The sequence below is a fragment of the Arxiozyma heterogenica genome (genome assembly GCF_036370985.1).
Source record: "Arxiozyma heterogenica strain weizmannii chromosome Unknown scaffold_26, whole genome shotgun sequence".
Lineage (NCBI taxonomy): Eukaryota > Fungi > Ascomycota > Saccharomycetes > Saccharomycetales > Saccharomycetaceae > Arxiozyma > Arxiozyma heterogenica.
The window spans coordinates 427,520-442,870 of NW_027042679.1; the positions used below are offsets into that span (position 1 = coordinate 427,520).

At 33.9% G+C, this 15,351-nt stretch overlaps 3 protein-coding genes across 3 annotated transcripts; 1 reads left to right on the forward strand and 2 right to left on the reverse strand.

Annotated features, from left to right (window-relative positions):
* Positions 1-668: 668 nt before the first annotated feature.
* Positions 669-2,171, forward strand: ZWF1 (glucose-6-phosphate dehydrogenase; the record flags this gene model as incomplete). Its single annotated transcript, XM_064859678.1, has 1 exon — positions 669-2,171. One exon carries the CDS (start codon positions 669-671, stop codon positions 2,169-2,171), a length of 1,503 nt encoding a protein of 500 aa, XP_064713634.1.
* Positions 2,172-2,516: 345 nt separating this feature from the next.
* On the reverse strand, positions 2,517-5,672 carry LRG1 (GTPase-activating protein LRG1; the record flags this gene model as incomplete). Its single annotated transcript, XM_064859679.1, has 1 exon — positions 2,517-5,672. One exon carries the CDS (start codon positions 5,670-5,672, stop codon positions 2,517-2,519), a length of 3,156 nt encoding a protein of 1,051 aa, XP_064713635.1.
* Positions 5,673-9,823: 4,151 nt separating this feature from the next.
* PWA37_003145 (beta strand repeat-containing protein) lies at positions 9,824-14,146 on the reverse strand (the record flags this gene model as incomplete). Its single annotated transcript, XM_064859680.1, has 1 exon — positions 9,824-14,146. One exon carries the CDS (start codon positions 14,144-14,146, stop codon positions 9,824-9,826), a length of 4,323 nt encoding a protein of 1,440 aa, XP_064713636.1.
* Positions 14,147-15,351: the final 1,205 nt, after the last annotated feature.

The following is a 15,351-nucleotide window of genomic DNA, read 5'->3' on the forward strand; positions in this document are numbered from 1 at the left end:
CTTTCTTCTCATGAGACCCAATTTGAGTCTTACACGTATTTCCTACTATCAGTCTTCAATTCTGTTTCTGTTTCCTTTCTCGTTTTTCTTTTCCTTCTTTCTCTTATTTTCTATAATATGCTCATATTTTCCCTCTTTGCCTCATCCCTTACTTGATTTTTCTTTTTATTTTAAATAGACTATATATATGAAACATCACCTATTATATATATATATATCAACTATTTAGCACTTTACCCGTTTCTTCTCATCCTTGTTGCAACACCTACCCACATTGGCTCAAACTTTGCCACTTTCGTGTTTTCGATTATATATTCATTTGAAGTGCAGTCAATAAAGTAAACACAAAAAAAAATATTAAAAAAAGAAATAAATAAAAAACATCACAAAAAAAACAAATTTATAAACATTAAACTTATCACACAAACACATTCAACTTCTTATTCATAATCAATTCTATAAGCCCTTATACACTTCCTCTATTCAATTTAATAGAATAAAATCAATTTTTTTTTTAAAAAAAAACAAAAACAAAAATAATATAATTAATTAAATAAATATATAATTATATAAATCAATCAATCAATCGATTAATTACTTAAACTGAAATCTCCTCTATTTGTTCTGATCTTTTAAATAATAATAACAATAATAATAACGACAACAAAATGACTGCTCATCCTGTTAAATTCGATAAAAACACTGTCATCACCGTCTTCGGGGCTTCTGGTGATTTGGCTAAAAAGAAAACTTTCCCTGCTTTGTTTGGTCTTTATAGAGAGGGTTATCTAGACCCATCTACTAAAATCATAGGTTATGCTAGATCTAAATTAACTTGTGATGATTTGAAAAATAGAATCAAACCATTTTTAAAAACACCAAATGGAGATAAGGATACCCCAAAAGTTCAGGATTTCCTCAATATGCTATCTTACATATCCGGTCCTTATGACACCGATGAAGGTTATCTGGAACTAAAATCCCATATCGAGACCTTCGAAACCAAGGCTGGTGTCCACGAACCACACCGTCTTTTCTATTTTGCTCTACCACCAAGCGTCTTCTTATCTGTCGCAAAACAAATTAAAAAGTTGGTTTACGCCACCAACGGTATCACTAGAGTTATCGTGGAAAAACCACTCGGCCACGACTTAAAGTCCTCCAGACAATTACAAAAGGATCTGTCCCCACTATTCACAGAAGACGAAATCTTCAGAATTGACCACTATCTAGGTAAAGAAATGGTCAAGAATCTTTTGCCTTTTAGATTCGGTAACTTGTCAATCGGCTCTTCTTGGAATAAAAACAATATCCAATCCATCCAAATATCTTTTAAGGAACCATTCGGTACCGAAGGTCGTGGTGGTTACTTCGATAATACAGGTATCATCAGAGACGTCATGCAAAACCATCTTTTACAAATCCTGACACTCTTAACTATGGAAAGACCCGTGTCCTTCGACGCAGAGGCTGTACGTGATGAAAAAGTGAAAGTCTTAAAATCTATGGCCCCAATCGATGTCAATAATATCATCATCGGTCAATATGGTAAATCCGAAGATGGTACAAAACCAGCTTATTTAGATGACGAAACTGTCAGTCCAAACAGTAAATGCATAACTTTCGCTGCTTTGACTTTCAATATCCAAAATGAACGCTGGGATGGCGTCCCAATTATAATGAGGGCAGGTAAAGCCTTGAATGACGGTAAAGTCGAAATTAGAGTCCAATACAAGAGCGTTGCCACCGGTGCATTCAACAATATTCCAAATAATGAGCTAGTCATTAGAGTTCAACCAAACGAAGCTGTCTACTTTAAATTTAACGCCAAGGTCCCAGGTTTATCCAATGAAACTCAAGTCACCGAATTAGACCTAACTTATGCAACAAGATTCAAGAATTTCTGGATCCCAGAGGCTTATGAAGCCTTGATTAGAGACGCTTTGCTAGGTGATCACTCCAACTTCGTAAGAGACGATGAATTAGACGTCTCTTGGGCTCTTTTCACTCCATTATTGGAATATTTGGAAGGTCCAGATGCACCACAACCGGAAATCTATCCATACGGTTCTAGAGGTCCAAAGGATTTAAGTGATTATTTAAGGAAAAACCATTTTGAAGTTACTAAATCTGGCTACACTTGGCCAGTCACTTCTCCTGATTCCAATTAAAAATACAGATACAAAAAAAAATAAATATCATTTTACAAATAGCTAATTTTATACATTCTAATATCCATATGTTTTATCTTGTAATGTCTACGTATTATATATATGAGAGTACTAATAGAAACCACTTATTATTATTTATTGTATTACTTTATTAATTTTGTTGTTTTATTTTTTTTTTTTGCTACTAATGTTACAACTTTTAAAGTTCTTACTTAATTATCTTATATACTATAATGCCAACCGAAAACAAAGGTAATACCTAAAATACCTTCTTATATACACATAAGGAAAAACTAAAAGATTATTAGTCAGAAATGAAACAAAATGAGATGTGAATATGTTCTTTCACAAACGAATATTACTAATATTTTCACTTTGGAATGCAATTACATTGGAATTTTTCACTCGCATAGAATTTTTTCTATCAAATTCTGCATAATCTATACTTTTATCCCGAACTTTTGAAATAACATAATTTTTAATTCGTTCAACATTAATTGTTTGTGTACCTACTTGTGATTTAATATCACTTAATAACACGTATAAAAACTTGGGGATAATTGCAATCTCCTCGTTATGTTTTATTAAATAATTTGTTATTTCAATAGCCAAAAAGTGATGTTGACCTTGATTCTCGGCAAAATCATTCGCTGATGATTCCATAGGTTGCAATTCCATTTCACATTTATTTGGCTGATATAAAATATTTGGTGCAATTACAGTAGATATATTATGAATGTCCATTTTTGACCCCATTTCGTTTTCAATATGTGAAAATGAAGCCGTCCAATATAAAAATGATAAAATCACTTCTAACGTGTTCCTATTAATTACAGGTAACAAAGAATATATTAATGATAACACTTTCCCCAACTGAACATCTGATTCAATTTTGGCTGCTTTAATCCATAAAGGGTATAATTCTACTGTTAAAATTGGATCTGGTAGTTCTCTTATCCATTTCTTCAATAAGGCCGACAATTGAATCGCATTTTCTTTAGATAAATCAGGGATGTCTAATGGATGTTCATCTATCATAATAGTTAATTCTCTCAATCTTCTAATATTACCATTTTTACGGAATATACCTTCCACAGACATATCCATCTGTCGAAGTGATGAAATTAGCTCTTCTAAAACAATAGGGATCTGTATCTTGATAGGACCTACTCCAAGATCTGAACGAATCCCCCACTTCTCAGTTAATATATCTAATGGTGATCCAAAAACCTTTTTAGGAGTCGGTTTCCTTGATTTCATACCCATAACAGTTTTCATAGAATTCCAGAAATTTGACTCTTGTGATAGTAAAGCCTTTTCTTTGCAAATGTAAGAAACATAATAAGTAAATTCCTCCTCAGTAAGTTGTTTCTCTTCTAAAAGAATTGCAGAGCTTATAATCTTAATTACTTTCAAATCTTTTTCATCTAATTCTGAGTAATAAACACCACTTCCCGTCTGGTGAACTCCTAAGTTTTCTTCACTATCCTTGAGCTTTTTAAAATGAGTAAATGCATTTGGCCTCAATTCTCTGGCCTGTTCTGCTGCCACGATCCTTGAGATATCATCTAAAGTTAAAGATCTTAAATTATTAAAAACTTTTTCCGGATTTGTAGCCTTCTCCTTTTCAGGTATTGGTAAAAGTTTTTCAGTTTCTATTATTAAACCTGTTGAAGTTCCTTTATTTCTTTTTGAATTAATATCTTCTTCATCTGTATTTAAAACTACTGATTTCCTGGCCTCTTGTTTATCATATGATATCCGAACACTTTCCCTTTTAGACCGCAGTCTTTTAATATCGTTTAAAGTTCTAATATATGTTTGCTGTATAACTACCGAGTCTCTTTGATTATTCCTTTTCTCCTTTAATTGTGGCTCTCGTAATTGTGCAGTTAGAACAGCTTTAGATCTTACTAGAGCAATTTTCAATAAAAATATTAATTGGGACAATCTGGATACAAGTTTGAAGCCTGGTACCGAACTAGGATCTCCCAATGAGCAGTTAAAACACAATTTCTCATTTGTATTCCCCCTATATGTAGCATCATTTATATCCAAGAAATTTATCAATGTATTACATCGTGAACATGTAAAACACTGTAAATGCCATCTCTTATCTTCAAACCGAATACATTCTTCTTGAATATATTTTTGACATCCACTACAGTTATCTGTTGTCACAATTGGTATTGAAATGTTATTAAATGGATATTTATCAAATAATTCACTCTTCTCTAATGCATTTAGGAATTCAATTAAGGGTTTTGACGAATGTGTAGCCTTATTTGTTTCCAAGGCTGTATGAAAACCAAACCTTAAAATCAATTTCAAAAAATGGGCTAACCCTGTTATTACTGACATGAATGATGCTACTACAGAATCTGTCCGTGTATTAATTTTCCTCAACAATTGTAAATATATCATTATCTTCGTAGTTAAATTCCTTGTTAGTAGCTTATATTTTGTTGGTAAACTATTTGAGTCTATTGAAACCGATGCATCTGTCTTTGCGGACCGAGTGGTTGGTGAATCAGATTTATCTGTCACAGAATTAGTATTTTGTGGTAAAAAGCAATTAAAATCACTAAAATTGTTAAGACCTTTAAACAAACATTCAAGTTTTAAAACGAACAAAGCAGTAGATTCAATACCTTTCATCTGTTCAGAACTCGATAAATATTGGAACATATCGGAGATACACGAGGCAGTAGCTTCTTCAAATTTATATAGAACAGTCCAAGTTTTTATTAGAATAAAAGTAAAAGCTTGAATATGTTCGTCCAAATCTTGAGGTGAAAAATTGGAATCGTCTAACGGTACAGTTGGATCATATTTGAACAAAGGAATATTTGGTAAACCTAAATTATCTGGTGATAAATTGACGCGCCAATACTTGTGAATTCCGTAACATTCCGGATGCCAACAGTGGATTTCATTCCCCTTTGGAAATTCAATATATTGATCTGAGATTGGATAATTGCAACCTTTACAACGTTTGGAGAAAAATTTTAGGAAATGGAATTTGCAATATAGTTTATCATCAAACATAAAACATTTCTGGACACCACATGGTTCCTTACAGATGGTACACGAGAAATGTTCTTCATCATAACGTCCTCCAAAAGCTGTGTAATATAAACCTCGGAGTGGCTTATCACATACTTTACATAGCAGATTATGTCTTTTAAAATAATGATACTGACAAAGCAAAACAGGTTCTTGTTTTGGTTTTTCTTGAAATGGAAAGAATTTAGGTTTAAGTGGCTTATGACAATCAAAACAAATAAAACATCTTTCATGATAATATTTACCCAATGCTTTTAAAGCTCCATTATTTTTATTATTTTCAGAATAAATTGGTTTACCACATTTGGTGCAAATCTTCACAGATACGCTAGTTGTGGTTTTCCGCATATCATTAATATTTGGTTGTCCTGTATTAATTAATTGTTGATGTTCTTGCATAATTCTTTGAGCCACCACATGTTGTTGATTCGACATTCCTAACAATATGAGTGTTGTTATAGACTCGTAGGCAACACGATGGAGAAATTATGGCCTAAGCAAACAAACAAACGTTAATGACTTCTAAAATTTCCCTTTAGACTAAAAAGAAAGGAAATGTGAGTAACTAAAAGAACAATAGTGAAATAAAATATTTACAAAAAAAGGACCTCTCTTTATCCTTATCGATATTGGTAATAAACAATCGTTGATGGCAAAAAAATGTATGTACCAGATCCACAACACTGTACTTAATAGAATAGCATACATGGGTGTACACACTTGTGTTTATTTGTATTCCCTCCCTCAGTCTCCTTCTGTTATCTCTCTTCTATTTTTAGTAGATTCTTGTTGCCAACCTCGAGGGTCCCCCAAGTTTGTCTCATCATGAAAATAAAAAAAAAAAAAGAGAAGAACAAAATTGATGATCTGATTCGACTTTTTTTTTTTTGTGTTTTTCTCTTTCTGCGAGATGAGAATTTTGGACAAAAAACACGTCATCGAAGATTTTTAACCTCACGAAAACCAGAAAGTAGGGAAATGGCAATATATTAAGTACATTTGAGAATGTATATATATATACACACAGATATATATATATATATACATATACACATAGACATATGTTATTTAAGATGCAAAATTTTCGAGAAACTGTAAATGAAACTCCTTCCATCCCTGTATCCAGTTGGTGCCTGCAGGTAAGAAGGTGGTTCTTATATGATACGTTCCAGGTTTCTGTCCAAAACCTGTCCCTGGAACAACACAAATACCAGTGGAGTCCGAAAGTTTATGACAATAAAATTCATCTGGTTCATACCCAGCCAGTCTAGCCTCTCTAATAGCATTTTCAGGTAATATTAGTTTTGGAAATAAGTACATCCCACCTTGTGGTTCTTCACATTCAAACCCTTTTAAACTGTTAAATATCCTATATAACTTCTTTGCTCTTAACTTCATTTTATCATGAATCAGTTGTCATTCTGCAAGATCGGATTCATACGACTCCTCACCAGGTCGTGGTCGTCTCACCATTAAATCTACCAAGACTTGTCCGGAGGTGCATGCACACAATGATATTGAAAATAGTTTGAATAATTCTTGTTTTACTTCTTCCCTGAGGCCAATTACTTCCATGTAGCCACCTCGTTGACCACATTCTCCTGACACGCCTTTCGATGCGGAATGTAAGGATATTAATTGCAGATTATCATACTCTCCAACACTTAATGCTCATTTCTATAAGTACCTAAACACTTTTTTCATTGAGTGGAATTGTACATCTGCTTTAATAATATTATGTTGGTAAACTTCATCGGCGATGACAATGATCCCATATTTATTAGCAATTTTCAGAATATTGGCCAATGTATCAAAGGATAATATTGACCCTGTATGATTTCCTGGATTAATTATTACCATCACTTGTGGTGTGATCCCTCTACTCATTGACTTCTTAATCACATTTTCCATTTCAGTTAAATCTATAGACCATCCTTCTTCCTCATTCAAATAGTATGGCAATAATTCTAAATTATACATAGCCAGTAATGCTGTATACAAAGGATATTGTAGTATTGGTAATAAAACACCTGTATTTTTATCTTTTGCAAATAGATTAAATATATTCATAATTGCAAATGTAGTGCCATTTGTCAAATATATGTCCTCTGGATCACAGCTCTCACCATCTCTCTCCTTAATAAAATTTGCGATATTTTGGCGTATTCCAAGGATTCCCTTTGTTAACGTGTAAGCTCCCATAGATTTCCCAATTTTATATATTAAGTCCTCTGCTCGTTCAATCACGTCCTTTTTGTATGTCTTATTTTCAAACAAAATATCTTTGTGATCTAATATTGATGGATTTTGCACAATAGAAAGTACTTACCTAGTGAAAGTTAACGGTTTTTGATCTAATACTTGCGGATTGCCAATTAATGCATTAGTTACTTGATTAAATGATAAAGACTCGGGTCTGTCAATCAGCTGTTGTTCATATGTTTCTAATTTAGTCAATAATGGACCTCTAATTGCATATTTTGCTTTTACTATATTTTCATTCAGATCAGATAATGTCTTTTTAATTGAGGGCTTATTTAATCTATTCATCTATAATGTTTTATGTGATTCTTTTTGTTTTTTATTTTTTGGTTGATCTATACGGGATCCTTTATTAATTTATTCGAGTTCAAAACTAGTTAAAAAAATCTCTATAAATTGGAACAACCTATTTTTATTTATTATTTAAATATACTATAATTTAAAACTCATATTATTTCTTTGAGTCATAGAAAACTTCTCGAGCAATTTTATTTCATGACTATTCATTTACTGAATAAAATATTTGTTAGAAAAATAAAAGAAGAAAGAAAGGATGACATTTTATAGCCACCAATCTTCGATTTTCCTTTTTGTTCATATGGATCTAGTAAAGGTGAGTTTATTTTTAGTTTTAATAATTCATTTAATTGACAAATTTTACAAAAATGTGAGAATTTTATGAAAAGACACCTTTTAAACTAATTTTAAAAAAAGATTTATTTTTCATCACCTATTTTAGATTAATACTACATCATTTTAATTTACCAATTACCTTACTGTCACACATTTAAAAGTCTAGTAATTTGTGAACAAAAATTATATATATTATTTTTGTTTAAATTACTAACTATATTTTTGGAAGCATTTGTTTACAATTTTGTTAAAAATTAAGGTAAGTATGTACTACTCAAGTTAGATATTGTCTTCAATATAGTCAATAATGAAATGAATCCCTTTCTTTCTGTTTTTCATATACAAAGAAAAAACTTAGTAATACACAGAAAAACTTTAAATAAAATAAAATTATAATATGAGAAAAACTTTAACTTTATATATATAAATACATTAAGTGATTTTTCTTTAAAAATAATCAAAAATTAACCATATAATTACAACAAATATTCAGTAGTATATTGTTTGATATTTGCTAAAATCTCATATCTCTGTTTATTTCATTCTAGAACAATCTATCATAGCAAAATCAACAATAATAAACTATCATCAAGACAAGAACAAAATTTATACAATTAATTTATTATTTTAAGATCAACAAATATACAACTTATAAATATGTTTGTAACGTCAACTGCTGCTTTGTGATGCAATACATGCAATAACTCTTCAAAAGAAATAAAGTTGTAAGATAAAATATATGAAAAAAATAGTTAAAATTTACAAAAGGCAAATCAAGGGTACTTTTGAAAAAACACTATATTAAAAAGAGACTTGAATATCAAAACTTTTACAAAATTTAAGATTATATTAACTTATTGAGTAATGTAAATATATAATAAAATATTAGTGGTCCTATAACCCGTAACTTTTGTTACTTTATTTTTTCCTATTCTACTTAATCACCTTGTAGGATATTATAATATATATTGTAATTTCTTCTCATTTAAGTCTATTTTATAGAAACTTTTATATTTTTTTTTACTTTGATAGCACAATGAATTTAAATTATCAATTATATCTCCGATCATCTTATAGATCATTATATCATACCTACTTATACATCTACATTGAAGAAAAGAGAATCCATAGCTTCAAATACTCTAGTTTTTCATTCCTGGATCACCGATCTAATTAACTTCTTGAAAACAACTGAGGGTAAAAAAAAATTGTTAAGGTGTATACACTATTTATTAAAACTTCTATCTTTCTCCTTGAATCTTATCAAATCCAAATCTTTACAGTTCCTGTTTCTTTTATTTAGAAAAATTATACAATTTTTTAAACTTTTGAATCATGTTCAGTTAGATTCAAAACTATACGACAGTAAGTTTCCTAATCATAATCTCCTGCTTCAGTATAGTTAAAACATGTAACAAAAAAAAGTTTGTTAAAAAACATGTGAGGGATTATTAAATTTTATAACTGTGTTTGATAATTTAAATTATTTGGACTTAAAAAGTGACATTATTACTTTCTTAGTTACAATCATATCTATCTTTGGTATATAAGTTATTTAGAAAACAATCCAATAAATAAGAAAAACGCACAATAAGTACAATATTGAGGTATTTATATAGGCTTAGATAACAATATTTAGTTATGTATCGATTTAGAAATTTTTATTTTAAAATTATTCATATATCTACAAATTAAATAATAATAAATAATAATAACCCAATGAAATGAGCAACACTCCACTTCATATATATGGTACTACCCTTACCTTCATATGATACAAGAGAAGGTGTACCTCCATGAGATAGTGTCATAGCTTTTGGTGATGATGATGGTTGCTCAGAAACATATTGGGAGATTTGTGGCGCCATTGTAGATGCTGATGTTCCTGGTTTTCTAGATTCACCATTACCTACTGCAGTGCTAGATCCTTTAAAGTTTCTAGATGTTGGATGATTTTCATTGTTGGTAAACACTGGACCAGTTGTGGTGGGTGCAATGGAAATAACTGGAGTGGCATTAGACACAGCAGAAAATGAGTTAGTCTCATCTTGTTGGTTCCTTGAATAAACAGATTCAATAAAACTATGTCCAATGATAGCAGTCATACTTGTTCCGGAAGTTTCAGATGGTTCTGGACAATAAGTTGTTGTCATAGTAACTCCATTAACAACCGTAGTTAAAACAACTAAAGTGTTACTCAAAGTAGATTCCATTCTTTCATTAGGGATAGTGAAGTTTTGGTATATGAGAGACGATGATCCGTTGCTGTTAGTGACAACAGTGGTGTAGGTTGATGTGGTTGGGGCAGTAACAGCACCAGTAGCAGTTGTAGAAATAACAGAACCAGATGCGGCTGGGGTGATCACAACAACAACAACTTCAGTAGAGGATGATCCGTTGCTGTTGGTGACTACAGTTGTGAAGGTCGATGTGGTTGGGACAGTGACATCGCCAGTGGTAGTAGTAGACAAGGTAGATGGAGCTGGGGTGATCACAACAACAACAACTTCAGTAGAGGATGATCCGTTGCTATTGGTGACTACAGTTGTGAAGGTCGATGTGGTTGGGACAGTGACATCGCCAGTGGTAGTAGTAGACAAGGTAGATGGAGCTGGGGTGATCACAACAACAACTTCAGTAGAGGATGATCCGTTGCTGTTGGTGACTACAGTTGTGAAGGTCGATGTGGTTGGGGCAGTAACAGCACCAGTAGCAGTTGTAGAAATAACAGAACCAGATGCGGCTGGGGTGATCACAACAACAACAACTTCAGTAGAGGATGATCCGTTGCTGTTGGTGACTACAGTTGTGAAGGTCGATGTGGTTGGGACAGTGACATCGCCAGTGGTAGTAGTAGACAAGGTAGATGGAGCTGGGGTGATCACAACAACAACAACTTCAGTAGAGGATGATCCGTTGCTATTGGTGACTACAGTTGTGAAGGTCGATGTGGTTGGGGCAGTAACAGCACCAGTAGCAGTTGTAGAAATAACAGAACCAGATGCGGCTGGGGTGATCACAACAACAACAACTTCAGTAGAGGATGATCCGTTGCTGTTGGTGACTACAGTGGTGTAGGTTGATGTGGTTGGGGCAGTAACAGCACCAGTAGCGGTTGTAGAAATAACAGAACCAGATGCGGCTGGGGTGATCACAACAACAACAACTTCAGTAGAGGATGATCCGTTGCTGTTGGTGACTACAGTTGTGAAGGTCGATGTGGTTGGGACAGTGACATCGCCAGTGGTAGTAGTAGACAAGGTAGATGGAGCTGGGGTGATCACAACAACAACAACTTCAGTAGAGGATGATCCGTTGCTGTTGGTGACTACAGTTGTGAAGGTCGATGTGGTTGGGGCAGTAACAGCACCAGTAGCAGTTGTAGAAATAACAGAACCAGATGCGGCTGGGGTGATCACAACAACAACAACTTCAGTAGAGGATGATCCGTTGCTGTTGGTGACTACAGTGGTGTAGGTTGATGTGGTTGGGGCAGTAACAGCACCAGTAGCAGTTGTAGAAATAACAGAACCAGATGCGGCTGGGGTGATCACAACAACAACAACTTCAGTAGAGGATGATCCGTTGCTGTTGGTGACTACAGTTGTGAAGGTCGATGTGGTTGGGACAGTGACATCGCCAGTGGTAGTAGTAGACAAGGTAGATGGAGCTGGGGTGATCACAACAACAACAACTTCAGTAGAGGATGATCCGTTGCTGTTGGTGACTACAGTTGTGAAGGTCGATGTGGTTGGGGCAGTAACAGCACCAGTAGCAGTTGTAGAAATAACAGAACCAGATGCGGCTGGGGTGATCACAACAACAACAACTTCAGTAGAGGATGATCCGTTGCTGTTGGTGACTACAGTTGTGAAGGTCGATGTGGTTGGGACAGTGACATCGCCAGTGGTAGTAGTAGACAAGGTAGATGGAGCTGGGGTGATCACAACAACAACAACTTCAGTAGAGGATGATCCGTTGCTGTTGGTGACTACAGTTGTGAAGGTCGATGTGGTTGGGGCAGTAACAGCACCAGTAGCAGTTGTAGAAATAACAGAACCAGATGCGGCTGGGGTGATCACAACAACAACAACTTCAGTAGAGGATGATCCGTTGCTGTTGGTGACTACAGTGGTGTAGGTTGATGTGGTTGGGGCAGTAACAGCACCAGTAGCGGTTGTAGAAATAACAGAACCAGATGCGGCTGGGGTGATCACAACAACAACAACTTCAGTAGAGGATGATCCGTTGCTATTGGTGACTACAGTTGTGAAGGTCGATGTGGTTGGGACAGTGACATCGCCAGTGGTAGTAGTAGACAAGGTAGATGGAGCTGGGGTGATCACAACAACAACAACTTCAGTAGAGGATGATCCGTTGCTGTTGGTGACTACAGTTGTGAAGGTCGATGTGGTTGGGACAGTGACATCGCCAGTGGTAGTAGTAGACAAGGTAGATGGAGCTGGGGTGATCACAACAACAACAACTTCAGTAGAGGATGATCCGTTGCTGTTGGTGACTACAGTTGTGAAGGTCGATGTGGTTGGGACAGTGACATCGCCAGTGGTAGTAGTAGACAAGGTAGATGGAGCTGGGGTGATCACAACAACAACAACTTCAGTAGAGGATGATCCGTTGCTGTTGGTGACTACAGTTGTGAAGGTCGATGTGGTTGGGACAGTGACATCGCCAGTGGTAGTAGTAGACAAGGTAGATGGAGCTGGGGTGATCACAACAACAACAACTTCAGTAGAGGATGATCCGTTGCTGTTGGTGACTACAGTTGTGAAGGTCGATGTGGTTGGGACAGTGACTGAACCAGTAGTGGTGGTGGATAAGGTAGATGCTGCAGGCACAGCAACATTATAAATAATTTCAGTGACAGTATATGCGTACTGATTAGTTGTAGATGTTGTTACAGTGGCAATAGTAGTAGCTTCAGTAATGAAATCCTCAGTAGTAACTGTTGTTGTCTTTGTAATTGCCCCAGATAACCATGGACATATACCATCATACATTTGTGCTATGTACATATAAGAACCATGAATTTGGTAAGAAGGATCTAATTGTTCAACAGAAAACGACTCACTCATCCATGTTGATCCATCTGGGCAACTTACATTAAACCAGTAACGACGACCATCTAGTGCAACATTAAGGTTTGCAACATTTGCTAGACTGCCGTAATTCTCGTTGGACCATTTGGTATAATTCATACCTAAGAAAACGAACTCTGATCCAACAAAATTCACAACCTTAAATGAACTTGGTACAACTTCTGGATTAATCAAATACAGACCTTTATTAATGTCGAAAGTTTGTTCTCCTAAAGTATATGTGTTAAGAATAACCATAGCTCCCGTATTACCAGTAACTTTACCTTGACCCTCTATAGGATTATTAAAAATGATACCTTTCATAGCGTATCTGCTAAGAGGCGTCTGATTTATGGCCGTTAATGAAGAAAACCCGCCAGACTTAATGACACCATTATTAGTTATAGTACCAAGGTAAAGGAATCCATTTGTTGTACCACCTTTATCAGCTGTATCATAGTCAATAGTGCCTGTGTTAATGAAGGAACCAGTTGGAGCTAGAGTAAAGTTAGTACCTGGCACAGTAGCAGCAGCATTTAATTGCGAGACAGTAAATGTACCAGAGTTATCAATACTTGCAGGTGCAATAACAAAATCACTGGCAGAACCTGCTGATTTAATATTTTCGATGTTGATGTTACCACTGTTTGTGATTGTTGTAGTAGAACCAAATTGTAAACTAGTTAACCCGTTTGTTGAATCACCGACGATGTCTAAAGAACCTTTAACGTCAATATTGCCATTGAAAGAATATGAAGAACCAGCTACTAATGCAAGAGTAGCACCTGATTCAATTACGATAGCATCGGAAAACGTTTGATCACCTGACAAGGTTGTAGGTGCCGAAATAGTTGTTGTAGCAGCACTGACTTTGGTCACAAGCAATCCCAATAGTGACCACAAAATTAATATCTGCATTTTAATAATATCAAACGAATAATGTCTAATTTCACTTTACCTTATCCAATTATCTTTTCCTTTTTTTTTTTTTTTATTTTTTTTTTTTTTGGATGATTTCTGATTGTAGATGTCTCGAGGGAAAAAAACCCAGGAACAGAAAGGATAAAAAAACTATTTATGCAATGCGTTAGGAATTAAGAGGTAGAAGAAACAAAGATCAATTTGCAGACTGTACAAATTCAGATAAAGACAGACACTTATATATGTTTATTTTGTAAGTTTATATGATACATAAATCACAGACAATAATATCAAAAAATAAAACAAGAACGACCAATAAGATACAAGTTCCTATTTTAGATATATACATGCAGGCACGTATGTATTATACTTTGATCATCCCGAATTAGTGTTTTGAGTGATATAAAAGAATTGTGTATCCTATTGTTTGTCCTTCTATTTGTAAGTCCGTCAAACCCCTGAGATGGAAATTTTGTTGAACACTCACCTCTTGAAAAAACTAAAGTGGGGTTTTTTATTGTACAGATTTTGAATTTTTCTTTTTCTTTATCTGGAAATATGAACACACAATGATTTTTTTTGTTCCTGTTTAGCATAGAAAAATGTGAAAATAGGGTTTTGACTTAGTTGTAGAATCTAGTCACAATTTCCAATAATAATAGGTAAATACTCGGTGTATATTACTTCCTTCCCTCTCAAGTATTATATTTAAGATAAAATTATAAATTATATACCTATATGTTACTATTTAATTGATTTTCAGGAATTAACTACCAAACCACTTTATTACCAAACTTACGGATGGGAAATGATTTTTTTTTTCTGGTGAATTTGCTAAAAAAGGGTGTTCTAGAATGAAACAAATAGAAGAATAAGGATTTACTCAATGATGGATAGCGGAATAATAAGTAATCATTGCTTGAATATTCCTAAATATTGTTAGAATTATTTGATTAATTTTTTTTACAGAAAAAACTTACTTAATATCCACATATAGATATGATGAATCTAAAGATCTTCTTCGATCATATTTCTACTATATATGTACTTTTTGCCCACTATTAACCACATAATACTTATAGATATTAATTGGAAACAACTACAGATTTTGTTAAATAGCATAAAATAAGTAATAATTGCTGGAATGATATATTACCGGTTTGAGTAACATGTAAAATATATTAAAGAGGAAAAATGTTTGT